This window comes from Geotrypetes seraphini, chromosome 13 (genome assembly GCF_902459505.1).
Source record: "Geotrypetes seraphini chromosome 13, aGeoSer1.1, whole genome shotgun sequence".
NCBI classification, from domain to species: domain Eukaryota; kingdom Metazoa; phylum Chordata; class Amphibia; order Gymnophiona; family Dermophiidae; genus Geotrypetes; species Geotrypetes seraphini.
This window is the reverse complement of record NC_047096.1, coordinates 24,465,240-24,492,183: the sequence shown is the minus strand read 5'-3', so window position 1 is coordinate 24,492,183 and position 26,944 is coordinate 24,465,240. Positions and strand designations below refer to the sequence as shown.

The window sequence follows — 26,944 nt, the reverse complement described above, 5'->3', positions numbered from 1 at the left end:
GTAGTCTCTGCAGGCTAACCTTTGAAAGAGCCAAGTACATTGAGTTGCAATAATCCAACCTTGATAAAATGATTGATTGAACCAATACAGAGAAATGTTGCTGATGAAAGAATGCTCTCACTCTTCTCAGAACGCTGAGTGTTGAAGAAAACTGGCAACCATAAAAGTGCACTCAAATTTGTTTTGCTGGAAGTCTACAACAGTGGCTGTGTTAGATTTTATTTATAATATTTATTTAAAAATATTATCTGTACAATCAAGCATTCTAAATGTGGTACAATAAAAACATACAGAGGATGTTCAGACAAATTTGATTCTCTTGATGCTGTTTAACAAAAATGGGGTAAGGGATAAATAAGTGGATGTTAGATGGATACTGAAGTTTGTTTTATCTCTACTTTGGAGGTAAAACTGTAAACAGGTACAGTATGCAGTAATACAATATAAGGGCTTCTGTCAGTTGCCTGTTCCTGGTACTCCTCTCAACTTAGATGAACTTCTGACTAAGGTATTAGTCTTTTAAAGACCTGCTGTAACTTGATGAACGTGTAACTATTTTCCAGTACAATAGGTGAGACATTCTAGACCAGGGGTAGGGAACTCCGGTCCTCGAGAGCCGTATTCCAGTCGGGTTTTCAGGATTTCCCCAATGAATATGCATTGAAAGCAGTGCATGCAAATAGATCTCATGCATATTCATTGGGGAAATCCTGAAAACCCGACTAGAATACAGCTCTCAAGGACCGGAGTTCCCTACCCCTGTTCTAGACCAATGTTCTTCAACCTTTTTACACCTGTGGACCGTCGGAAATAAAAGAATTATTTTGTGGACCAGCAAACTACTAAGACTGAAATTTAAAAACCCCGTTTCTGCCCTGTTCCATGAACTCGGTCCCCGCAAACCATCTGATCCCATCCACACAAGCCTCAGTAATGATTTTATTAAAGTATAAAAAGAAACAATATTCTGTACAATTGTCATTTTATAAATACAAATAATACAGAGCAGGGATCAACAAAACCCCTGTCTCCCCTCCCCTTCACATATATCCCCTCTACCATCAAGAAAACTGAATAAGCCAAATTATTACAGAACTAGTCTTATAGCCCGTTACATTAACGGGTGCTAGAATATATGCGCGTGTGTGTCTTTATTTCTTTCTCTCTCTCTCTCCTTAGCCGCTTTCTCTATTTCTTTTTTTATGTCTTTCTTTTTCCTCGGCTGTCCACCACCACCCCTTGGCTGCTTCCCCTGTCCATTCTTCCTTCCTTTTACCTCCCCTGTGTCCACCACCACCCCTTCATTGCTCCCCTTATCCAGCAGCAGCCCTTCTCCCTTTCTTTTACCTCCCCCCTGTCCAGCACCACCTCTTTCTTGCCCCCTCTTTCCAGCAGTAGGCCTCCCTTACTTTTTCTTTCCCCCTGTCCATCAGCACCTCTTTCCTGCTCCCCCTGTCCAGCAGTAGGCCTCCCTTCCTTTTTCTTCCCCCCCTGTCCTGTCTCTCTCCTGCTCCTTCCATCCTCCCTGAATTCCCCTGTCCAGCAACACCCCTTCCCTACTCCCCTCTGTCCAGTAGTAACAGCATCCATAATTCAGCAGCTCACAATCAACACGTTTGCCACCCACTGACCTTCACATCAAAGTTGCATTCATATCGTCGAATGAGAGCAATGAAGGAGTCATTGCCCATTGCTGCCTGGGGACCTCAACTAAGAAACCCTGTAAAGAGCAGCAGCAAAGTCAGCACAATAGTAGCTCTTCCTCTATAGAGCAAGCAGCCGCCGCGCCCTGCAGGCGCCAACAGCCGCCACGCACAGGTGTGCTTGAAGCCGAGCCGCGAGTGTGGGGTCGTTTCTGCCCGAAGTTTATTTTTAATTTTGAAGGTGCCACGGCAGCTCCCCTCACGATTGCCGCCTTCATCGGAATCCTTCTCCAACACAGGTGTGTCTCGTGAGAGGACCCACTGCAGCGGCGCGAGGTGGAGAGCAGGGAAGCTTGTGTGGCGCGCATGCGCACTCCTACAGCCCGACAGATCAGATCTCAGGGAACACGCTGGTAAGAGTGCGCATGCACACTTAGCATTTTATTATTATAGATGCAACACCGAAATATCTTGCTAACAGGATACTGCAGCCACACATGATAGGAATAGTGTTAGAGGAGTGCAACAAAGGACAACTGCCCCCTGGTCAGAGAGAACCCTAAGCCAGCTGGAAGCTAAAGAAGCACTGCCTGGGCTTTGCAGTCCCCAGTTATGTCTAACACCAGCTCAAGCAGGATATATATTTCAAATTTGATATATTCTAATCACAAAGTAGAAATAAAATTATTTTTTTCTACCTTTTGTTGTTTCTGGTTCTCATCTTCTTTTCACTCTCTTCCTTCCAGCATCTGCCCCTTCCATCCACTGTCTGCCCTCTCCCCCTTCCATGGTATCTGTTTTCTTTCTATGCCCCTTTCCATCCAGCCTGCGCTCCCCTCTCTTGTTTATTTCTCTGCTGACCATCTTCCCAGCATCAATCTCTCTACTTTCTCATTCCTGCCTCTCCTTTCCCTCATCTGATCTCACTATTCCACCCTGAACCCTTCCGCTCCTCTAATCTCCCTGCCAGCTGTTTCCTTTTTTCTTTCTCCCTTCCCTCCTCCCCCTGTGCAGCAGTAACTCTCTTCCCTTCCCTTTCCCTCCTCCTCTCCCAGCAGCATCTCTCCTCTCCAGTCCAGTAGCAGCTGTCCCTTTATTTTCCCTTGACCAGCAGCTTCCCAGCCTCCTTTCCCTCCTCCCCTCCCAGCAGCATCTCTCCTTCTCCCTCCCTCCAGGTCCAGTAGCAGCTGTCCCTTTATTTTCCCTTGGCTGGCAGCTTCCCAGCCTCCAACAGTGGCTTTCTCCCCTCCCAGCAGCTCTCGGTACTTGCCAGTGCAGCAATTCACTAAGACAGCCTTGGGTCCGTTGATGGGTTGCGCCGCCTAAGAGAAAAGAGGATGTTGCATCATCAGAGTTGGGCCGTGACTCAGCAAAGGCCCCAAGGCTGCCGAAGTGAATCGCTGCGCTGGCAAGTACCGAGAGCTGCTGGGAGGAGAGAAACCACTGTCGGAGGCTCCCTATGATCTTGCCAGCTCTGCGCAGACCGGCAGGAAATTTTAGCGCGTCGATCTCGCTGTCCCTGTGCGGACCGGCAGGAATTTTCTACGGACTGCGGGCCGGTGTTTGAAGAATACTGTTCTAGACCATAGGTTTATTTACCCTTACATGAGTTGAAGAAGAAATCCATTCCAGGCTTTTCACTCTTCCTCCAAAGTACATCACAGGCTAGTTTAGTGCCCTTTAGCAGTCTTTTCTTTTGCACGCATAACTGCAGCTGTATGGATTCTGCTCTTCCCATTTTATTATTTTAATTTGACATAGTTTCATCCCTTTTCAGGTATTTTTGCATTTTGAAGTGGATTTGAAGCTCTGGCTGCTTGTGAATTCACAGACTTTGGTCTGTAGCTGACAAGCTGATCCCTTCAGGGTACCTGTTAGCCAGTCTGCTTTGTCTTAATTGGAACTCAGGGCTGTCCCTGACTTAGTCTCACTCCCTGTTAAGTGTGTGTGAGTGTGTGTGTGTGTGTGGGGGGGTCGAGTGCAGACTTTGTAGCTTGCTTAGGGGGTTCAGCGGAGTTGCGCAGTCCACTGGCTGTATTTTCGCACCTCCGCCCCATCCAGGTGCGCATCCGGTAGTCTGCAGGGGTGGAGGCATAGTCAGATAGTGGAGTCTGACTGGCAGCCCACAGATCAGTTTGGAGGATGCATTTCCAGCAATGTGGCAGTGAATTCTGAACTGGCCATTGAAAAGGCTGGAAGCAGGTGCAGCAGCTGTTTCTCTGGTATCTGTCAGTACAGAAGAGTTGGTAGGCTCCAATGACGGTTTTTAAAAGTTAATTTCCTAGTGTTCCTCTGTGTTCCCCCACCTGAAAAAGTCTGGTTTTGTAATTTTCTAATTTCGGTAAGTGCTGTTTTTGACGTGAATTCAGGTCCTGAAACCATCTTGGATTTTCAACAATCTTTTTTTTTCAACGTCTCCCTGCTTCTTTAAAAGTTAAATTTTTGCTAGGAAAACTGCTGGAACGGAGTCCTGAGGGTCTCCTAGAATGGATTCATAACAAATTTGTGCAAAATTGCCACCTTTAGAGCATTTTTGCACCATGTGCCGCTTGGCACAGTCGGGGAGGGGGGGGGGGGAGCAGTAGCTACTGGTTCAGCCTCCCCTTCACAGAAGCAGGTTATTGCATGCTCAGCTAGCCCATTGGGGTGGCTACCTTTGTTTTTGGGGTTTGGTTCTGCGGCTTCATCTGTCCACCATGAAACGAACCCTCCGCAGCCTAAGAAGCGCAAGTCCAAGTCATATAAGGGTGATTCTATGCACCAGGGTCCAGATACCTTCTCAGAATTCATGAGATTTGATGGTCCGAATTTTAATCCAGTGGTCCAGCTGATGGGTGCTCTTCTGTTCCCCCTGCTACGTGCCTCCATCTTCGCAGTCTGTTCCTTCTTCCCAGAATGTTTCAGGGGTTCCAGCAGTTGATCCGTCCTCCATGATCTTTTATTGGACAGTTCTGCACTTCCCAGATTTGGGAATCCGGACTTGTGTTCTGGATCCATGGATCTTTTTGGGGCTCTGGATCCTGATGATGATCCGACTTTTAGGTGCTTGTTTAAGTTTGAGGCGCTACCGGATCTAATTGCTGCATCTTTACAGAAGTTGAGCTTCGATACCCAGCCTTCTCCTTTCATTTCTTCAACTTTTTCTCCCTGGCTCTGCAGTGTTTGTTCCCAATCTGCGACCTTTCCTGGCATACGGATATGATTTCATGGCTATGGAGCAGTTTGACTCTCAGGAGGGTCCTTTATGGAATGCTCGGGTTATGTCCAGCTCGTATCCTCTGGCGCAGGAGTGTCAGTAGCTTTTGTGGCAGCCCAAGGGGGATTCCCTGGTGGCTCAGGTGACCCGATGCACCTCTCTCTCTAGTGACGTGAGAGTTGTGTTGAAAGCTATTCAAGACAGCTGGGTGGATGTGGTTCTCCAGAAAGTTTTGAACTAGCTAATTTAGCAATTGGAGCTGTGGTGACTAGGTCCTTTGTGGCATGCACCTGTCTAGCTCAGCTACGAACATCTTTTCCTCCGCTTCTGTTGGCTGGGATGGATTACATGGTGGATGGCTTATATGAACTTTTGAAGGTGCTGGCAAAGGTGTCAGCGTATTCTGTTTCGGCCTGCTGAATGGTCTTGGGTTTGGCAGTGGGCTGTTGATTTCACCTTCAAGGCAACTCTGGCCTTTTCAGGGGTAGTTGTTGTTTGGCAAAGGTCTGGTTTCCCTCATGAATTCTGTAATGGTCCATCACCCAAAGACCTTGCTGGATAAGTAGAGCATGGCCAAAGGGTTCTGGGCACTCTCCTTTGTGTGGCTCCTGATGAAATTTCCGTGACTACAAGCAAGATTCTCCTTCCCCATCGCAGAGATTTTTTTTCAGGGTTCCAGGCTGCAGGCACGTTCTGCCTACCGCCGCCCATCCTGCCTGTATGACCCAATGATACCAGGGAGCCAAGGGCCCCATAGCAGATAGAGGGTCTGCTCTCTGAGTTTTGGCCTGTCTGGATGCGCATTATGACACTCCAGTGGGTCATGGAATTTATTCAGTCAAGCTACAAGCTGGAATTTTCCCAGCCTCTGTCAGACTGGTTCGTGTCATCTTCTGTCAGGACCCCAGACACAGCATGCTAAGTCCAGGCTGCTGTTCAGCGCTTGCTGGATATTCGAACAGTAGAGCTGGTGTGCCAAGCGAACATTCAAGTTCAGGCAGATACTCTGTTTACTTTATCGTTCCTAAAAGAGGATCGCAAGATTGGAGACCGATTCTGATTTTGCAGCACTTCCATCCAGCTCTCAAGCTTCCTCGGTTCTGGATAGAGACCTTGCAGTTGGTCCTTACAGCAGTGGCTCTGGGGAAATTTCTTGCCTCCCTGGATCTTATGGAGGCAAATTTGCACATTCCCATTTTTTCAGATCGCCACAAGTTTCTGTGGTTTCATGTATTGGATCAGCAATATCGGTTTTCAGCCCTGCTCTTTGGGATGGTGACAGCACCCTGGACCTTCACCAAAGTGATGGTGGTAGTAGCAGCTCCTCTGAGGAAGATGGAGTTGCAGGCTCACCCTTATCTGGCCACGTGGTTGCTCAGAGCGCCCTCGGAAAAGGGGCACACTACAGTAATGACAGTGCTCTGCGTACTGGAAGACTTGGGCTGAATTGTCAACTTCAAAAAGAGCCATCTGACGACCACGCAGTCGCTGGAATACCTTGGAAGTTTTTTTCGATACGGCAGCAGGCCATGTTTGCCTGCCCGAGGCTCGGAAACAGTAGCTCTGGGCACAGATTTTGATGATATTGAAGATGCTGGCCCCTTCAGGGTGGGGTATCCTACAGGTTTTGGTTTCCAGGGTTGCCAAGCTGGATGTGGTTCCCTGGCCAAGGGCGTACATGCGTCTTCTTCAGAATGTCTTCCTCTCTCGCTGGGCACCCCACCGAGATGTCTTAGAGAACTGAGTCTGCCTTGGACTCTGGAGGCTAGAATGTGTATGACCTGGTGACTTCGTCCTCAATCACTCTACCAGAGCGTTCTGTTAAGCATTGCCTCCTGGATTGTAGTAACCATGGATGCCAGCCTTTGTGATTGGAAGGGACTCACTGTTGGACTCCATCACCACAAGTGGTCGATCAATGATGGCAGTGACCTATGTTAATCATCAGAGGAATCAAGAACTCTCCCTTGGCTCAGGAGGCTCGACTTATTTTCCTTTGGGCGGAACGTCATCTCCTGGTGCTGACGGTGGCCAACGTTCAAGCAGACTTCCTTAGCTGTCAGTCTAGGGATCTGGGCGAGTGGACCCTAGTGCAGCAGGTGTTTTGGGTGATCATGAGGCGCTGGAAGCAGCCCCGCCTTGACCTCATGACCACGGTGCAAAGCAAGAAGGCACCACACTTCTTCAGTTGCAGATCCAGCCCAGAAGTGAGAGATCCGATGCTTTAGAGCACATGTGTCAAATACAAGGCCCGTGGTACGAATCTGGCCCACCTGGCCTTTTTATGTGGCCCGCAGCAATGCTCCTGAATGGCCCCTTCTCAGAGCCCAGCGTGTCCTCACCCTTGCTCCAGTCCGACGTTGCCATCATGCCGGAAAGTCCGCCAGCTTCAGCAGCGATTTGGCAGTGTTGTCCGTAGCTCCCCCTCCTGCCTTCCATCTGCTGTGCTCCACTTGGGCGGAAACAGGAAGTTGCGCATCATTGGAGACAGACCGCAGCAGGTAAAAAGCAGGAGGAGGAGCCACGTACAGCACACCCGAATCGCTGAGGCTGGCAGATTCCTCGGCTTGACAGCCACATTGGACCGGAGCCGGAGGGAAAGACACACCGGGCTGTGAGGAGAGAGGGACCGGCGCTGAAGGGAAAGGAAAGCTAGGCTGTAAGGAGAGAGGGACCGGTGCTGGAGGGAAAGGCATGCTGGACTCTAAGGAAAGAGGGACCGGCGCTGGAGGGAAAGGCAAGCCAGGCTGTGAGGAGAGAGAGATGAAGGGAAAGAGGTTGGACCTGGGGTAGTGTGGAGAAAGAGGGAAAAAGATACTTGAAGGGAGAACCGTTGGGAAGAGAAAGGGAGAAATGGTGAACTGGGGGGAGGGAGGAAGGCAGACAGATATTGAGGGGCAGCAGAATGAACATACTTGTAGATCAGTAATAAGATCTTGAACTGTATGCGATAGCAGATAGGGAGCCAGTGAAGTGACTTAAAGGAGAGGGGTGACATGAATGTAGTGAGGTTGGTAGAAAATGAGTTGCACAGCAGAGTTTTGCACAGATTGCAAGGGGGAGAGGCGACACTGAGGGATACCAGTGAGGAGTAGATTGCAGTAATCGAAGCGTGAGGTTACAAGAGCTTGGACAAGGGTCCGGGTAGTGTGCTCAGAGAGGAATGGGTGAATTTTGGTGATATTGAAGAGATAGAAGCGACGGGTCTTAGCAGCTTGTTGGATATACGTAGAAAATGAGAGGTCCGAATCGAAGATGACTTCAAGGTTGCAAGCAGAGGAGACTGGAACAACGTCAGCAAACAAGCACAGACTTTTTCTTGGACTTTAGGTGAAATTTCAGGTGTAGAGAGGTAGATCTGGGAGTCATCAGCATAAAGGTGATACTGGAAGCCATGGGAAGCGATCAGGGCACCGAAGGTCGAGGTATAGAGAGAGAAGGGGTCCTAAGACAGAACCCTGGGGTACAACAACCGCTAGCGGGGTAGCAACAGAAGAGGACCCACCAACACATACAGTAAAGGTGTGTTGGGAAAAGTAGGAGGCAAACCAGGAGAGGACAGCATATCAAGGAGTAAGCTGTGATTTACAGTATCAAAGACAACAGACAGGTCAAGAAGGATAAGGATAGAGTAAAGGCCCTTATATCTGGCCATGAACAAGTCACTGCAGACCTTAGTGAGGGCAGTCTGTGGAGTGTTGGGGGCGAAAACCCAATTGTAGAGGATCGAGAATCTGTTGAGTTGAAAGGAAGTCCAGGTAGTGACGGAGTATAGCATGCTTGAGTATCTTGGATAGGAACGAGAGAAAGGAGACAGGGGATAGTTGGACGGGTAGGTGGGGTCCAGTGAAGGTTTTTTGAGAAGTGTCTAAACCATAATATGTTTCAAGGCAGCAGGGACAGTTGCAGTGGAAAGAGATAGATTGAGAACACAGCATATGGGAGGGATAACAGTATGTGAGATGGGGTTGAGTGGAGGGGTGGGAATAGGGTCTGAGGGGCATGTAGTAGGCTTGGCTGAAGATAGAAGTTGTGCAGTTTCTTCCTCTGATTACAGAAAAGGCAGAAAAGTCAGCAGTAGTTGATGGAGGGACAAGTGGGTGGGGCCAGACAGGAGAAGCTTCCTGAGCTGTTTGGGTGAAGGATGAAGGGGAGGTGCGAGGTTGAAGTTCAGGAGACTAGATGGTAGGTAGGGGAGAAGGATGTGACTTTGTAGTGAACTCAAGGGTGATGTTGCCATGGAAGTAATCAGCCATAATCTGGGGAGAGAGAGAAGGAGGGGTTGGAAGTGGGGGCGCTTTGAGGAGGGAGTTAAGCATGGCAAAGAGACGACGAGGGTTGGAAGAAAGGGAGTGAGTTAGTTGGATGTAGTAGTCTTGCTTGACCCATGTAAGTACAGAATTAAAGGAGGTCATCATAAATTTAAAGTGAAGAAAGTCAGCACATGTGTGAGATTCGAGCCAAAGGCACTCAGCACAGCGGGTTCAGGAATGTAAGTAATGGACACTTGGAGTCAGCCAAGGTTGAGCTTTGGTACGCCTGATAGAGCGAGAAATAGGGGGTGCAGGGGTGTCCAGAGCAGAGGAAAGAATAGAATTGTATGACGAGACAGCCTTGTGGACAGACTTAGATAACATAGTGGAGACGTGGAGAGGTGAAACAGTGGATGAAAGCGGAAGGAATGAGCGTATGATGGTGGTTGTTGTCAAAGAGATGTTGAACCGGTCTGTGTTCTTAACACATAGAAATCCTTTTTTATTACCTCTGAAACTTGTGCCGTGAAAGTAAGTTGGGAATCTATATGTATCTCCCAAGATACCTAAATTTTTGTACGAGGGGAGATATCCCTTCCATGGAATTGCAACAAAATGTTTTTGGTACTGACAGATGCCCGGTTAACCAGCATCCATAGCTCTTATCAAGGTTCATCTTTAATTTGTTCTTTTCCAGCCATGTTTTGAATATTCTCAAGACAGTTGACAACTTTAATCAAAGTCTGAGAAGTGGGGTATACTTTAGCTAATAACAGAATATCATTTGCTTAGCAGTAGACTTGAATTCCACTTTCTTCTATGAGTAGAAATAACGGTGCTAAGAAAATGTTTAACAATACAGGATTTTACTGAAAAAACAAATGTTTTGCATCCTAAACAAGCCTGCTTGTTTAGGATGCAAAACATTTGTTTTTTCAGTAAAATCAATGTTGCCCTAACACAATCTGTTCCACTATCTTTGTCATTAGACAAAGATTAGAGGTAGGTCTATAGCTTTCTACTACAGTGAGATCAAGTTTAATTGATTTCAGGATTGGCGTAATGTTTCCAGGTAGTGGGTAGTGACCCTTGTTCCAGGCTTTTATTAACCATTTGTTGCATATGTGATAGTAAACGGTGACTATCCATCATTAACCAATCTTAGGGATTGAATCATGCAATTTACAAATCTTTTTAATACCGTTTAAAACTTAGTTGTGTCTGCCTGTCCGGTTTTAGATCCCAGGATCGTTGGTTCTCTTTGGCGTTGCATCTAGATGTTGCTCAGTTTTTGAAGAAGGATCTTCGGGTCTGGCCTCCTGTTAAGAATCCATTCCCAGCCTGGGACCTTAATGTGGTGCTGTCTGGCTTTGCCAGGGCTCCTTTTGAACCTCTGAGGAATGCTTCTCTCCTGGATTTAACACTCAAGACTGTTTTTCTGGTCGCCCTCACTTTGGTCCTTAGGGTTTCCGAATGGCAGGCATTGTCATGTTGACACCCTTTGCTCCAAATTGCTGAGATTGGGGTTTCCCTGCAGACAGTTCCTTCATTTTTGCCGAAGGTGGTTTCGACTTTCCATGACAATCCGGAAGTGTTTGCCTGTTGTTCAGATGATGAGTTCCAAACATCAGGATCTTCTGCTAAAGAAGTTGGACGTGCACAGGGTGCTCCTGCATAATTTGGAGGTCACTAATGAGTTTTGTTTTCTGACCACCTGTTTGTGCTGGCTCTTTCTATTAATCAAGGTCCTCCCACTTCTAAGGCTATGATCTCCAGGTGGATCCATAGAGCCATTTTGTCCACTTACATTCTTGCGGGGCAACAGTCCCCTATTTCTGTTAAGGCGCGTTCTGCCAGGAGTGTAGCTTCTTCATGGGCCGAATTTAGATCCATTTCTCCTGAGGAGATTTGAAGGGCGGCGATGTTGTCTTCTTTTCACGTTTGCCAAGTTCTACTTGTTGCTGCCAGACAGGATTCTGCCTTTGGATCCTCAGTGTTACAGGCCAACGCAGCAATCCCATCTTAGCTTTCTTGGGGGACTGCTTTTGTACGTTCTATGGTCTTCTAGAATGTCTCACCTATTGCACTGGAAAAGGAGTTTATATACTTACCCTGGTAAGCTCTTTTCTAGTAGATAGGTGAAACATTCTAGACCCCCTGCCCTGTCCTTGTGCCTGTTTCAGATTCTGATTTCAGTGTCCTGCTTACCCAATCTGTTTCTTGGAGACTTGTCAACCCTTTGGGGTTAAGAAGAATTTGTACATATGTATAACCCAGTGGTTTCAAACTCAAACCATTTGCAGGGTCACATTTTAGATTTGTAAGTACTTGGAGAGCCTCAGAAAAAAATAGTTAATGTCTTATTAAAGAAATGACACTTTTGCATGAGGTAAAACTCTTTATAGTTTATAAATCTTTCTTTTTGGCTAAGTCGTAATAATAATAAAATTTATAACTAAAGAGGCCCGATCAAGAAACTGTTTTATTTTACTTTTGTGATTATGATAAACATACCGAGGGCCTCAAAATAGCACCTGGCGGGCCGCATATGGAGTTTGAGACCACTTGTATAACCTGTTGTAGGAGTAGTTCTGAACTCTGACGCCTCTATTGGCAGTTAATGGTACTGTTTAGTTGTTTGAGCAGAACAATAGTTTAGGGCAGGCTGTTGTTACAGGTGCCTCTATTTCACAGATGAGGGTGTCTCTCTATGCTTGGGTACTGACTGCTAGGTGCTACTAAACTAGCCTGTGATGTACTCTGGAGGCAGAGTGAAAAGTCTGGAATGGATTTCTTCTGCAGCTCTTGTGAATAAGGGGAAATAACCCTATGGTCTAAAACAGGGGTGCCCACATTTTTTTGGCTTGCGAGTTACTTTTAAAAGTGAAAATCATCTACCAACAATAAAAATACTAAACATATACCCCCCTCTTTTACTATGGCACGCTAGTCGATTTAGCGTGCACTAAGTGCTAATGCGCCCATTATATTCTATGGACACGTTAGCATTTAGCACATGCTAAATTGGCTGGCGCGCCTTAGTAAAAGACCCCCATATTTATTTATATGTATACTGAGTGCACATCTTCTGTCCTCCAGACCTCATTCCATTCCCCAACCAACATCTCTCTGTCCCTCCAGGAGTCCAGCTTTTCTTCCTCTCTGCTCCACCCCTGTTGGCAACATGTCTCCCTCTTGCTCACTCCTCAGTTATGATCTTGCATTTCTCTGTTCTTCCTCAGGGTTTCTTCTGTCTGCACCTCCTATAGTCCAACATCTGCCCCCCTCTCTTCTGCCTCCCCTTTGTTTCAGTTTCTCCCTCTCTCTATCTTCCTTCTGCTAACATGTTGAGTCCTCCCACCTTTGGTCCAGGTCTTTGTCTTCCCCCTCCTAGGGCCTGGCATCTCTCTCTCTTCAGTTCAGGTGTTTCCCCTCTTTAACCCCTCTAGTAGTCCAGGATCTGCCCTGTCTTCCCCCTCCCTTTTGGTTCAAGGCTGCTTTCCCACCCCTTCTCAAGGTCCTTTTGTTTCTTCTTTACCCCCCCCCGATCCAGCGTCTCTAAGGCAACCCCACCCCCGTCCTGCTGGGGCCCTCGCAATAGGCACAGTCTTACCCTGAAGTGCAGGGCCTTACCTCCGCTGCTTCCTGCACACAGTGACTGCCAGGTCAGTTCTCGCCTCCGTTCTTCTCTCTGGGCCTAACTATCACAGTTTAAAGTTAATTGCAGCAACCTGCAGAATGAACGTAGCAGGCTGCCGTCGGCCTCTGTAGCATGTTCCCTCTGCCGCGGTCCTGTACCTCCTCTGACGTCAGGGGCAGGACCACGGCAGAGGTAACATGCTACAGAGGTTGACAGCAGCCTGCTACGTTCGCTCTGCAAGCTGCCGTAATTACTTTAAAGATGAGACAGTGACCATGGGGGAATGCTAAAGACGCTAGGGAGAACACTGGCTTTGCAATCTACCAGCAAATCGCAATCGACATTTTGGGCACCCCTGGTCTAGAATGTCTCACCTATCTACTGGAAAAGAGCTTACGAGGGTAAGTGCATAATCTCTTTTTAGTGAGACATAAATGTAAATAAGATTGCATTTGATTGTAAGCACTCAGCAGAGACATGAGGGCATGATCATGTGGCTTTAAAAATGCACTAGAATCATTATGGTGTTAATATTTCCTTATGGGAGCACATGACAGGCTCATTTCCCTGTGGATGAAGATTTCAATTGTTTCTATGGTAAGTTGCTATAAAAGAATGAGACCTAAAAGCTACATATGTCTGCTCTGAAACTTCCAGTTCATGCTCTGTAATTAAACTCAAGTTTTGCACACATAGTTACTCTGAGAAGTGAACAACCAACTGTGAGGGTACCAGCTTCTTATCAGAAATGGATTTTTGCACAAACAGGATGAGTACAGACTGTTACAGGTTTTAATTCTTCAGTCACTGGTTGATGACCATGTTGGCACTTTGCATGAAATATTTTACCTGGACAGAGGGGGGAGAGTGCTAGCTTAATGGAAACTTATAGTGTGCTGAAATCTGATTCTTGCATATCTGATGCTCCAGGCTCAAGAAAGCGATTCATCTGAGACATCCATACGAGGGCCCCGTATCAAGCATGTCTGCAGAAGAGCTGCTGTGGCTCTGGGACGGAAACGGGCTGTGTTTCCTGATGACATGCCCACCCTGAGTGCCTTACCTTGGGAAGAGCGGGAGAAGATCTTGTCTTCCATGGGCAATGATGGTGAGAGCATGGCTTTCAGCACACCATCTCTACTTCCATGTGTGTAACATGCTGCTGCAACAGCTTCACTTATCACTTGTTCAGGTGCAACAGACGCTCCATTCCTAAAGTTGTGGGTAGTGCATCCCTTCTCGCGAGAATTCTTGTAGGGAGTTTCATTAACATTCTTTTGCTCCGCCTGCCATCCTTCTGGGCTGTCTTTCAATTACTCAGTTATCTCTCTACAAGCGAGATATTAGGAGCTTGTCTTTTCAGCTTGTGTTTCTTTTCAAGTAAATTCGATCTTTTTTGCTAGCCGTTTTTCAGTGCTGCAGAGGATCCCACTCTTGGGACAGCTCTGGCTGCGGGAGAAAGTAGATTCTGAGGTCGAGGGTCTGCTTCCAAGGGGAAGACTGCTTTGCAGTGCACCCACTTGGACAGCCTGCACTAACAGTTCAGGGGCTCAGGGACCGTTCCCTTGGGAGCAAGGCTTGCCTCAGCTTTGTCCGCAGTGGGCTTGAGCACAGGCTGAGTGGCTCCGTAATGGTTTTTCCAGGATTGGGGCTGACTGCTTTTTTCCCCCCATTTGTGTGTGTGTGTTCTGGTGGGAGTTGAGGTCTCTGGCTGGCTCGTTGGACCTGAGAGGCAGTGAGAAGACACAAGCAGTCTGCATTCCAGGTTTGTTGAGATAGAGGTTCTCCCTGTAAGCTGTTTGCAGCTTCCACACTTGCAGCTCCCAGCACACCACTTGGCACAGCGAGTAACAGGCTGTCCACCTAGCAAACAAAAGGGGGGAGGAGGTTCCTTTAAATTAGATTTTTTAGGGGATTCTGGGGTTATAGTTAGGTTCCCTCACTTCTAAAATTCTAAAATCACAAATTTTAGTCCCCAAGGTAGTTCCCCCAGGCCATTTATGGTGCTAAAATTGATGCTGCGGCGACCATCTTGCATTTCCCAATTTGAAAATAAAAGCCTCTGTCTGTCTCAAAACACCTCGATTTTGCTTAAAAGTAGGTGTGATGGACTCCTCAGGCCAGGATTCATGCCAGGTTTGATGTGGATGTCTTGAGGATCGTTCGTGTTCCATGTGCCATGCAAGGGGGAGGGGGGAGCCACTGGCTTTAGCCTCCTCTGGTTCCTTGGGCCCTTGGGGGGTGTTAGTGCCCACTTAGTTCAAGGGCCAGGAAAAAGTCCACATTTGAACTAGGGAGCAGCACAAGTGTTTTCCCTGCAAAGTGTAGCCTTGATGCAGCTGCAAAATCCCAGAAAGAAGCTGATGAGCATCCACACTATTCAGTTAATCCACATGTGTCAAACACAAGGCCCGCAATCCGAATCCGGCCCACCTGGCCTTTTTACGTGGCCCGTGGCAATGCTCCTGAACTTGCCCTTCTCAGAGCCCAGCATGTCCTCCCGCCCGCGCCAGTCCGACGTTGCCGTCATGCCGAAAAATCTGCCAGACCGTGGTTCCCCCTCCTGCCTTCAGTCCGCCACAGTCCACCCGGGCAGAAACAGGAAGTTGCGTGTCATTGGAGACAAACTGTGGCAGGCAAAAAGCAGTAGGAGGAACCATGTACAACTAACTCCCGAATTGCTGAGGCTGGCAGATTCATCGGCTTGGTGGCGACATTGGACTGGCGCCGGAGGGAAAGACATGCCGGACTGTGAGGAGAGAGGGACCAGCGGCACTGGAGGGAAAGGCAAGCTAGGCTGTGAAATGAAGGGAGAGAGATTGGACCTGGGGTAGTGTGGAGAAAGAGGGAAAAAGATACTTAAAGAGAACCGTTGGGAAGAGAAAGGGAGAAATGTTAGACCTTGGAGTGGAAGGAAGAGAGATGCAGCATCTTTATTCCCCCCCCCCCTTTCCATCTCATTGTTCAGCATCAAGAGGTGAGGGAAGAAGAACAACAGAAGGGCCGAGAGGAGAGATAGAAGGAAATAGGAGACTAGGAAAGGAGTGAAATGGGAGAGCTACAGAATAAGAGAAGATGGAAAATTGATAGGTATCTGAAAATTTAAAAAGGAGAAGGATGAGAAAGAAGGTAAGATTTGAGTGGACAGAAGCAGAAAAGAAAAAAGGAGAAAAGTTGAAAGGGAAAAATCAATATGTTAGAGACAGGGACTGGAGCAAGAGAGAAGATGAGAAAAAAATGGACAGCAGACACTGGAAAGAAAATTCGAAGATAGACAAAATCAGAAAGAGAACTGGGACTAAAAGCAAAATGACCAGATAACAAAAGGTAGAAAAAAATAATTTTATTTTCTAATTTGTGATTACAATATTTCAAATTTGAAATGTGTATCCTGCCAGAGCTGGTGTTAGACAGCAAGTGTGAACTAGGACCTAAAAGAGAGAAAAAGTCATTTATTTTGTAGCTGGCATGGGGTTGGAGAGGTTGCACCCCTATACTTCTACTAAGACTAACCCCCCCCCCCCCTTTTTGCTGGTATGCAGCGTGAGTTTTGGTTGCGGCGATTGATCCGACGCTCACAGAAGTCCTGTGAGCATCGGAGCCGCCACCAGCACTGGGGCCCACACTGTTCTTCAGCAAAGGAGGGGGGGGGGGTAAGTATTTTAATAAAAAATCTGGCCCACGACTTAGCCTGTGTTTTAGATTTCAGTCCCTTATGTGATTTGAGTTTGACACCCCTGAGTTAATCCTTCCACTGATAAATTTTTCAAAATTCCCTCTGAGATCTTTTTGGGGGTTTTTCCATATTCATGTGCTTTTTGCTTCATACTCTACTTAACTAATTTTTTTGCATATACATAATGAGCGTTTTTTACCCCCCATATCTAGGTGATGAGCTTTTTGGACCATCTACCGACACTGCCACACAAAAGCTTTCTGCACCCGAGACCTGATGGGACACTGGTCAAGCCTAAAAAAAAGCCCTGCTCAACCTTTTTAAACCTGCTACTTCATACCAACGCAGGTTTTCTGCCAAGGTTTTTGCTCCTTCTCGTCCTCCACCAAAAAGACAAGCAGCAACCACATCAGGCAAAAACCTGCCCAGTCCTTATGACGTGTTTCTCAAGAGCATAGCCATAGTACCACTGCTGCAGTCTCTCACTCAGCCTATAGGAGGCTGGCTTCAATATTACATCAATCGTTGGGAGCTCATCACCTCCGATCTCTGGGTGTTGAACATCATTCGTCAGGGTTATATTCTTCACTTCAAAATCCTCCCTCCAGGTCATCCTCCAAGAGAGTCTGCTTCCAACCCTGTGCAGTCCTATCTTCTTCTTCGGGAGGTCCAATCCCTACTTCTCAATGCGATCGAGGAAGTTCCTCTCTCTCAGCAAAATTAGGGATTTTACTCCCGCTACTTTTTAATTCCAAAGAAGATGGGAGGGCTTTTCCCAATTCTGGATCTAAGAGCCCTCAACAAATTTCTGGTCAAGGAGAAATTTTGAATGCTTTCTCTAGCCCTCCTCTAGCCCCTCTTGGCTCAAAACGTATGGCTATGCTCTCTGGATCTCAAAGGAAGCCTATACTCATATACCGATTCATCTGACTTCCCGCAAGTATCTCTGTTTTTCCAAGTGAATCGCCATCATTACCAGTACAAGGTACTACAGTTTGGCCTGGCTTCTTCTCCAAGGGTCTTCACGAAGTGCCTGATTGTAGTAGTGGCAACCTTATGATCTCACTGTCTTCAAGTCTTCCCTTATCTGGACAATTGGTTGATCAAGGCTCATTTGTCTCAGGTTGTTGCTCTGGCGATGACTCTCACCATCTCTTTTCTTCAAGCCTTGGGCTTTGAGATCATTGCCCCCAAATCCAACCTTCAACGCCTGCAGTTTAATGGGGCCATTCTAGACACCACTCTTATGAGGGCATTTCTTCCTCCAGATCGTCAAGACGCTCTTTTTCACCGGTGTCAGCAGCTGTTTTGCATCAAGACAATATCAGCGAGACGTGCAATGGTTTTTCTAGGCCACATAGCTTCCACAGTCCATGTTGCACCACTGGCCAGACTGCATCTTCGCACTCCTCAGTGGACCCTCGCTTCTCAGTGGTCTCAAGCGACAGATTGTCTCTCACAGTATATTTCTGTAACCTCGTCTAACAGTTGCTTCAGAGGTCCAGAGGTCTTTTTCACTTACCTCTTCATCAAAAGATGATAACAATGGACGCATCTCCTTATGCCTGGGGGGGCGCGCCTGGATGGCCTTCAAACCCAAGGTCATTGGTCCTCCAGGGAGCACACATCAATTTACTCAAGCTCAGAGCGATGTATTCACTCAAAGCTTTCCAACATCTCTTGAGCCCTCAAGTCTTCCTTTGCACAGACAATCAAGTAGCAGTGTACAACATAAAAAAGCAAGGAGGCACGGGATCTCTCCCATTATGTCAAGAGGCCCAGAAAATCTGGCTTTAGGTGCCTGCCTGGAACATTTTCTAGAAGGCAGTCTACATTCAAGAGGAGCAGAATTCCTTGGCAGACAACCTCAGCAGAATTCTTCAGCTTCACAAATGGACACTCAGCTCTGAAGCTCTCCATCCCTTCTTTGCGCAATGGGGCACTCCGCAAGTGGACTTATTTGTGGCTCCCCACAATCACAAGTTGCCCCAGTTTTTTGCTCCAGGTTATACTCTCCTCACTGTCTGGAAGCCGATGTGTTTCTGCTGGATTAGTGAAAATGTTTTTCTGTGCATTTCCTCCTACTACTCATGCTGAAGACTCTTTGAACTCAAACAGTAGTCAGCCACCATGATTCTAATTGCTCCTCGGTGGCCCAGACAACATTGGTTCTCCATTCTACTTCAACTCAGCACCATGGAGCCAATACCTCTACCAATTTTTCCTACTCTGCTTACTCAGAATCACGGATCTCTTCTACATCCCAACCTACCATCATTACACCTGATAGCTTGGTTTCTCTCGGGCTGAATCCATCTTACTTACATCTCTCTCAGCCTGTCCTCAATATTATTGATGCCTCCAGGAAACCAGTTACTCAACAATGTTATCAATAAAAGTGGACTCTGTTTTCTTCCTGGTGTGTTCTTCATCATCACGATCCAACTTCCTTGTCAGTGGAACTAATGTTGGATTATCTGCTTCATCTGTCTGACTGGACTCAAATCTACATCTGTTAAGAGTCCATCTCAGTGCTATTACAGCTTTTCACCTTCCAGTCGAGGGTAAACCTCTCACTGCTCATCCTTTGGTCTCCAGATTCTTGAAGGGACTTTTTAATGTGAAACCACCTCTCAAACCTCCTCCAGTAGTCTGGGACCTTAATGTGGTTCTTTCCAGGTTAATGAAGCCTCCATTTGAACCAATGGCCACAGCTCATCTCAAGTTTCTCACCTAGAAAGTTGTTTTTCTCATATCACTCCCTTTGGCGGGGAGAGTCAGTGAGCTGCAAGCGTTAGTGGCAGATCCACCATTCACAGTTTTACACCATGACAAAGTGATTCTGCACACGCATTCCAAGTTTCGGTCGAAAGTTGTAACTGAGTGTTATCTCAATTAGTCGATTGTCCTTCCAGTTTTTTCCCTAAGCCTCTCATTCAGGAGAATTGGCACTTTACACTCTGTACTGTAAGCGTGCTTTGGCCTATTACATTGACAGGACAAAGCCACATCGAACATCTCCCCAACTCTTCATCTCTTTTGATCCTAATAAGTTGGGGCATCCTATTTCCAAGAAAATGATTTCCAACTGGTTGGCTGCTTGTATATCATTATGTTATGCTCAAACTGGACTGCAACTGGAGAGTCGTATCACAGCCCACAAGGTCCAAGCTATGGTAGCTTTCCTTAAATCTTCTAGTGAGAAAATCTGTAAAGCTGCCACCTAGTCCTCGGTTCATACTTTCACCTCACACTATTGTCTGGAATCTTTTTCCAGACAGGATGGGCTTCAAGGTAAAATAACACTATTCGCTGATGACGCCAAACTATGTAATATAGTAAGTAAATGCAGTTTACAGAATGATATGGCGCAGAACCTGCTTACATTGGAAAGTTGGTCCTCAACCTGGAAGCTAGGCTTCAATGCTAAGAAATGTAAGGTCATGCACCTCGGAAGCGGAAATCCATGCAGGACGTACTTCTTGAATGGAGAAACTTTAACTAGGACTTCAGCAGAACGAGAAGAAATGGTCAATCAAAGCTTGGAACTTCGAGCCATTTACCTGGTGCTTCAGGATTTCGGGAACTTGCAGCAGAACAAAGCAGCAGGGTTTTCTCAGACAACGCAATGGTGGTAGTTTATGTCAATCACTAGGGGGCACCAAGAGTGCTGCTTTAAGCTTGGAAGCCCAGATGCTGTTTTGATGGGCAGAGGCCTGTCTTCTGGCGCTCTCTGCAGCACGTGACAGGAGTGAACAATGTGCAAGCAGATTTCCTCAGCTGGACGACCCTGGATCTTAGGGAGTGGGAACTGTCTCAGGAAGCCTTCACCTGCAATGTGATTTTGTGGGAGTTCCCGACATTCGATCTGATGGCATCTGCAGCCAACAAGAAGGCGGTTTGGTTCTTCATTCGAAGAAACAAGCCAGGAAGCGAAGGCCTGAACGCCCTGATGCAACCCTGGCCAAAGGCAGGTCTTCTTTATGCCTTCCCTTCGTGGCCCATGATAGGCCAACTTCTGTGCAGGATCATGGAACACCAGTGGCCGGTGATTCTAGTGTATGCAGACCTGGTCCATCTGCAAAGGGATCAAAGTCTCAAAGTTCCCTGTCATCCCTGGCTTCTTTCATAGGGTCCAATTGCCTTGCAGGATCCAGAACGCTTTGGACTTAAGGCATGGCTCTTGAGCGTGCAGCGCTAGTGTGTAAAGGTTATTCAGATGTAGTGGTCTCCACCCTTGTAAGAGGTAGGAAGGTGGTGACTATAGCAGCATATGTGAAAGCCTGGAAGTGCTTCTAAATTTGGTGTGCTCAGAGAAGTGAGGACCTGAGCTCAGATCCAAAAGCTCTGATTCTTGCTTTCCTGCAGGAAGGTCTGAAAAAAGGCCTAGCAGTTGGTTCCCTGAATGTTTAGATTATGGAGCTCTCCTGTTTTGGGTCTAGGATTAATAAGAGCACCATAGCCACACATCCAGATGTGACCAGGTTTTTGAAAGATGTTTTGTGCCTCCATTCTCTGGTGCAACAGCCTTTTCCAGCTTGGAGTCTTAATCTGGTTCTCTGGGTGCTAGCAAAAGCGTCTTACGAACCTCTGGAACAAGCTTCTCTGATGGACCTCACCTTCAAGATGGTGTTTTTGGTGGTGATTACCTTCACCCAATGAGTGTCGGAACTTCAGACATTTTCATGCAGAGATTCATTCCTCACAAATTCGGATTCAGGTGTGGTCTTATGCACAGTTCCATCTTTCTTACTGAAAGTGGTTTCCATCTTTCACATCAACTAAGAAGTACATCTATCTACCTTCACTCCTTCGAGATCGAGAAAAAGTAATCAGGTGTTGAAATTGTTAGATGTGCACAGACTCTTACTGTGGAATACATAGTAACGTAGTAAATGATGGCAGATAAAGACCTGAATGGTCCATCTAGGCTGCCCATAAGTTATATCCATTAAAAAATACATGATTAAATTAAGTTGTCTCTTTGATATTTCTGCACCATAGACTGTAAAGTCTGGTATTGTCCTAGCTTCAAAATGCTGAAGTTGCTATCGAAGCTCACTGCAGCTTATCCAACCATCCTGTTGTTTGCAGGATATCTACCGTAAAGTCTGGCCAGTAACATCCTGTTGCTCCAAATTAGTGGAGTTCCCATTGATGCCCACCCCAGCCCATCCTACACCGCATCACCATATATGGAACACAGACCATGCAGGTCTGTCCAATACCGGACTTAGTTTTTTAATTTACATCCTTCATTTTCTAATTATAGATCCTCTATATTTATCCCACGCTTTTTTGAATTCCATCACCGTTTTCCTCTCCACCACTTCCTCGGGAGGGTATTACAGGCATCTACCACCCTCTCCGTGAAGAAGAATTTCCTAACATTGCTCCTAAGTCTTCCTCCCTGTAACCTCAAATTATGCCCTCTAGTTTTACCATTTTTTCTTCTCTGGAAAAGATTTGGTTCTATATTAATACCTTTCAAGTATTTAAACGTCTGTATCAAAGCTCCCCTGTCCCTCCTCTCCTCCAGAGTATACATATTTAGGTTTTCCAGTCTCTTCTCATCTAAAGTTATCTAGAGGTTACGAATGACTTTTTATTATTAGATAATCTGTCCGTATTGATGAATGATGCCCATAAAGGTCAACCAGCCTCAAAAGCAACCGCTTCAAGATGGATCTGTATGGCCATTTCTTCAGCCCATATTGGAAGTGGAATCTTTGGCATTGTCTCTAGAAGAAATCTTTAGAGCTGCCACTTGGTCTTCTCTCCATTTGTTTACAAAGTTATACAGTATGGCATGGTGGCCAAACAGGACTCCACATTCGGATCGTCAGTTCTGAGAGCAAGCTCAACTGTCCCACCCTAAACTCAGGGGACTGCTTTGATATGCCCACAGGTCCAGGAATGGAATGTCTATTGCACCAAAAGCAAAAATTAGGTTCTTACCTCGGTAATCTTTCTAGTAGACGCACTCCATTCCTGATGCCCACCCTGTCAGATGTTCATTTGCCTGCTTACTGCCTCAAAGGTGTCGGGGAATCTGAACGTCTTGTTTCTTTCCTTTGTATAACCTTGACAAGGATAGAGGATGTGACTGCTGCATTGAAAAAGCTAGGGGGTATCTATAAAATCTCCCACACTCTTAATGCAGGTTGTGTTCAAATTGGTGACTTGTTTGTTTTTCACCTTGTTATGTATTGCAAATGGTTAAATTTTTGTTAAATTTTGTTTATCTGTTATATGTTTAATGATATGAGCAGAAAAGACATGTTTCTCAGGGAGTGTCCCCATACCCCTCCCTATTCTGTTTTTTTCTCCAGGACTGACCATCTGCTTTGGTACAAACTGAAGAATTGGAAGACAGCCCAGAAGGATGGGAGTTGAAGCAAAATAATGCTAATGAAACTCCCTACAAGAATTCTTGTAAGAAGGGATTGACTACCCACAGGTTCAGGAATGGAGTGTCTACCAGAAAGAAGATTATTGAGGTAAGAACCTAATTTTTCTTTAATTGATGTCTAAGTGAGGATTGGTTACATGCTTATCAAAGCCATTCATAGCATAGTGATATAGTGGGCTGTCAAACACATACTTACATTAATCCATTACGATATAATGGTGCCTTAAGTGTTTGTATGAGATATTTAGGGATATAGACGTAATAGGAAAGTTGCTGATTTCCTGCTGTTTAGAAGTTTCTACAAAACCTAGATGCCAGCTTATAGAAAAGGAATGTAAAAGATGTTCATATTTTTGATAAATAACAAAATGCTTCTAAATCTGATCTTCTTATGTGATGGAAGAAATTTGCTGGGATTCACACTCCCAAAAAAGAAGTATCATCAAATTTAGATCTTTTTTCCTGTGTTTGAGGCAGTGCTGAAAAATTCTCAGTCCAACCAAGAAGAGAATGATGCGGATATGGTTCATTCAGTAATCTGAAACAATGTCAAAACAGTTTCGTTTCTGCAAATTGGCACTTAACAAAATAAGAGAACACTCTTTTCAGCTACAGTGGCAAAATAACACTCAGGATTTAGGAAGTTGGATGGTTGGGCTGAGAACTTTTCAGGATCCCCTTGTATGTCAGAAATTAACAGACCTGTGAATTAATTCTAATCTATGCAGTTAAAAAAAGAACAACAAAAACAAACACTGGAATAGCATGTTAATGCTAAAAACAATATATCTAGGATGCATTTCACAGAATGATCTTTTTCTTGTGGCATCTGAGTTTGCAGTAGATCTTTAATATGATGAAAGTTAAAGAGAAGCCACATAATCTGTAGCTGAGGTTTTTTGGGTTTTTTTTAAACCTGTTTGTTAGATAAGTCCTCAATAGCTGGCTCAGAAGATGCAGAACCTCTTGCTCCACCAATCAAACCAATTAAGCCAGTTACCAGAAATAAGACACCACAGGAGCCTCCTGTGAAGAAAGGTCGACGTTCCCGACGCTGTGGGCAGTGCCCTGGCTGCCAGGTCCCTGAGGACTGTGGGGTCTGTACCAACTGTTTGGACAAGCCCAAGTTTGGAGGACGTAACATTAAGAAGCAGTGCTGCAAGTAAGTGTCAGGTCTGCTGTTGGACAAGAACACAGTCATTAGTTCTCTGGGCCAACACAAAATCCACTATTGAATACATCATACTGGCATTAGGGTGGGTACTGCTTCTAGCTTTGTGTTCATAACTCCTCGAGAGATGTTCTGGCCAGTCAGAGCAATATGAGAAAGCAAAGTTACTTACCGTAACAGGTGCTCTGTAGACAGCAGGTGATATGCAGCCACACTTGTTGGTGAAGTCTCCGACTAAGCCTGGTGTGTCGGTGCTCACCCTAGCTATAGTAAGCTTTAAGCTTACTGAGCATGTGCAGGAGCCCTAGCCTTCGAGCCCCCTCCCCGTCTCCTGTCAGTTTTGTCTCTAGCAATAGAAGACCAGGAGATGAGGGGATGGCGGGCGGGCAAGTGTGGCTGCATTCCCCTGCTGTCTATGGAGAACAGCTGTTACAGGTAATCAATTTTGCTTTCTCCGGAGACAGGCAGGGGATATGCAGGCACACTTGTTGGTGAGTCCCAAGCTGAAAAAGCATACAGGAGGTGGAAATAGTCTATAATGCAAAGAGGTTATATAAAACTGTTTGCCTGAAGCGTACATCTTGAGCTAAGCTTTGATCTAAACAGTAGGTGAAAGTATGTACAGATGACTAGGTAGCTGCTTTGCAAATGTCCTGGATTGGGATGGACTTCAAATTAGTGATTGAAGCCACTACAGCTTGCAGTTTATGTGCCCCAACTGAATCAGGGGGCTATATATGAGCTCTGGTGTAGCAAAAATGTATGCAGCGTGTAATGCAAGATGAGCTGGCTCTCTTTGTCACTGGTTGGCCACAAGTAGGTGGCTTGCAGGAAATGAATAATTAAGTAGATTTCCTGAGAGTAGGAGTTGCTTTGAGGTAAAAGAGTAGTGCTCTTCTACAATCTAAGGAATGAATGCGTTTTTCTGCCTCCAAGGAGTGTGGAGGTGGCAAAGTTGATAGTAACATGATGGTTTGATTGAGATGGAAATCCGAAACCACCTAATGGAAAAATTTTGGATGGGTTCGCAAGTGAACCTTATTTGGAAAAAATTGTAAATAGGATAATAAGTGACTAACACTTGAAGCTCACTGACTCTTCTGGCTGATGTGAGCACTACAAGAAAAACTGTTTTCCAGGAAAGTAAGGGAAGCAGAACTGAGTGGTTCAAAAGGTTCTGTCATCAATTGTTCCAACACCACATTGAGGTCCCATGATGGAATAGGTTCTCTTAGTGAAGGTCTGAGATTGGTAAGACCTCTCATAAAGCGTGAAATGAGAGGAATTTGCGAAAGTGGTTTACTATTTACCAATGAATGGTAAGCTGAGATAGCCGACAAATGAAGTCTGACACAGTATGTCTAGAGTCCTGAGTCAGACAAATATAGAAGATAAGTGAAAATAGAGTCCAGTGGGCAATGAATAGGCTCTTGACCATGAGCCCATAGGGAAAACATTTCCATTTAGCTTGGTATGATTTTCGTGTAGAAGTCCGTCTTGCTGCAAGTAGAACTGTCTTCACTGACTGAGAGAGAGGAAGGTTGGTTAGAGGGAACTCTCAATTTCCAGGCCTTGAGACTGAGACTGCGGAGATTGGGATGCAGCAGCTGGCTGTTGTGCTGAGAAAGAAGAGAGGGATTGTCCCCTAGGGGAATTGGAGGAGCATCCAGGAGCAGAGGGTACCTTATCTGTCTGGGCCACCTGGGTGCAATGAGTATGAATTGCACTTTGTTGGTGAGAACTTTCTGAAGCACCCTGAAAATGAGAGGAAATGTTGGGAAAGTGTAGAGAAGATCGTGTGCCCATGATATGGTAAAAGCATCTCTTGCTGAGCATAGAGAGCAATACAGGTCGCATTGTGCATTTACTGGAGTAGCAAAGAGATCTGAAGCACCTTTGGAGTTCCCTAGTGGCGGAAAATGTTGTGAAGGACTTAAAAGTTGAGGATCCACTCATGAGAATCGCGTTTTCTGCTGAGGAAGTCTGCCTGATATTGTGTTCTCCTGGGATATAGACTGCATGAAGTTCCACTTGAAGAGAGAAGGCGTAGTTACATAGAAATAGAAACATGGAAGATGGCAGAAAAGGGCTACAGCCCGTCAAGTCTGCCCACTCTGCTTTCCCACCCCCTATCTATGCCCTAATGACCCAATTTCCTTATCTTGACCCTCATAGGGATCCCACATGGATATCCCATTTATTCTTAAAGTCTGGCACGCTGTCTGCCTCGATCACCTGCACTGGAAGCTTGTTCCAATGATCAACCACTCTCTCTGTGAAGAAATACTTTCTGGTGTCGCCATGAAATTTTCCGTCCCTGAGTTTGAGCGGGTGCCCTCTTGTGGCCGAGGGTCCCTTGAGAAAAAAAATATCATCTTCCACTTCGACGCGTCCCGTGAGGTACTTAAATGTTTCGATTATGTCTCCCCTCTCCCTACGTTCCTCGAGAGTGTAGAGCTGCAATTTGTTCAGTCTCTCTTCGTACGAGAGACCCTTGAGCCCCGAGATCATCCTGGTGGCCGTCCGCTGAACCGATTCAATTCTGCGCACATCTTTACTGTAATGTGGCCTCCAGAATTGCACACAGTACTCCAAATGAGGTCTCACCATGGCCCTGTACAATGGCATTATGACTTCAGGCTTTCGACTGACAAAACTTCTATTGATACAACCCAATATCTGCCTTGCCTTAGATGAAGCCTTCTCCACTAGATTGGCAGTTTTCATGTCTGCACTGATGATTACTCCTAAATCTCGTTCTGCTGAAGTCCTAGTTAAAGTTTCTCCGTTCAAGAAGTATGTCCTGCATGGATTTCCGCTTCCGAGGTGCATGACCTTACATTTCTTAGCATTGAAGCCTAGCTGCCAGGTTGAGGACCAACTTTCCAATGTAAGCAGGTCCTGCGCCATATCATTCTGTAAACTGCATTCACTTACTATATTACATAGTTTG

General features: G+C 46.1%; 1 protein-coding gene across 4 annotated transcripts in view; it reads left to right on the top strand.

The window, feature by feature from the left end:
* KMT2A (lysine methyltransferase 2A) overlaps nt 1-26,944 on the top strand; it is a 301,152-nt gene that overhangs the window by 27,532 nt on the left and 246,676 nt on the right. For all 4 annotated transcript variants that reach the window (XR_004536758.1, XM_033917957.1, XM_033917958.1 and 1 more), the window contains exons 4-5: nt 13,663-13,840; nt 23,748-23,982. Coding sequence is in view for 3 of the 4 variants with exons in the window: in XM_033917957.1 (XP_033773848.1) it covers nt 13,663-13,840; nt 23,748-23,982 (413 nt within the window). In the remaining variant the exon portion in view is untranslated. The remainder of the gene's footprint in view (nt 1-13,662; nt 13,841-23,747; nt 23,983-26,944) is intronic.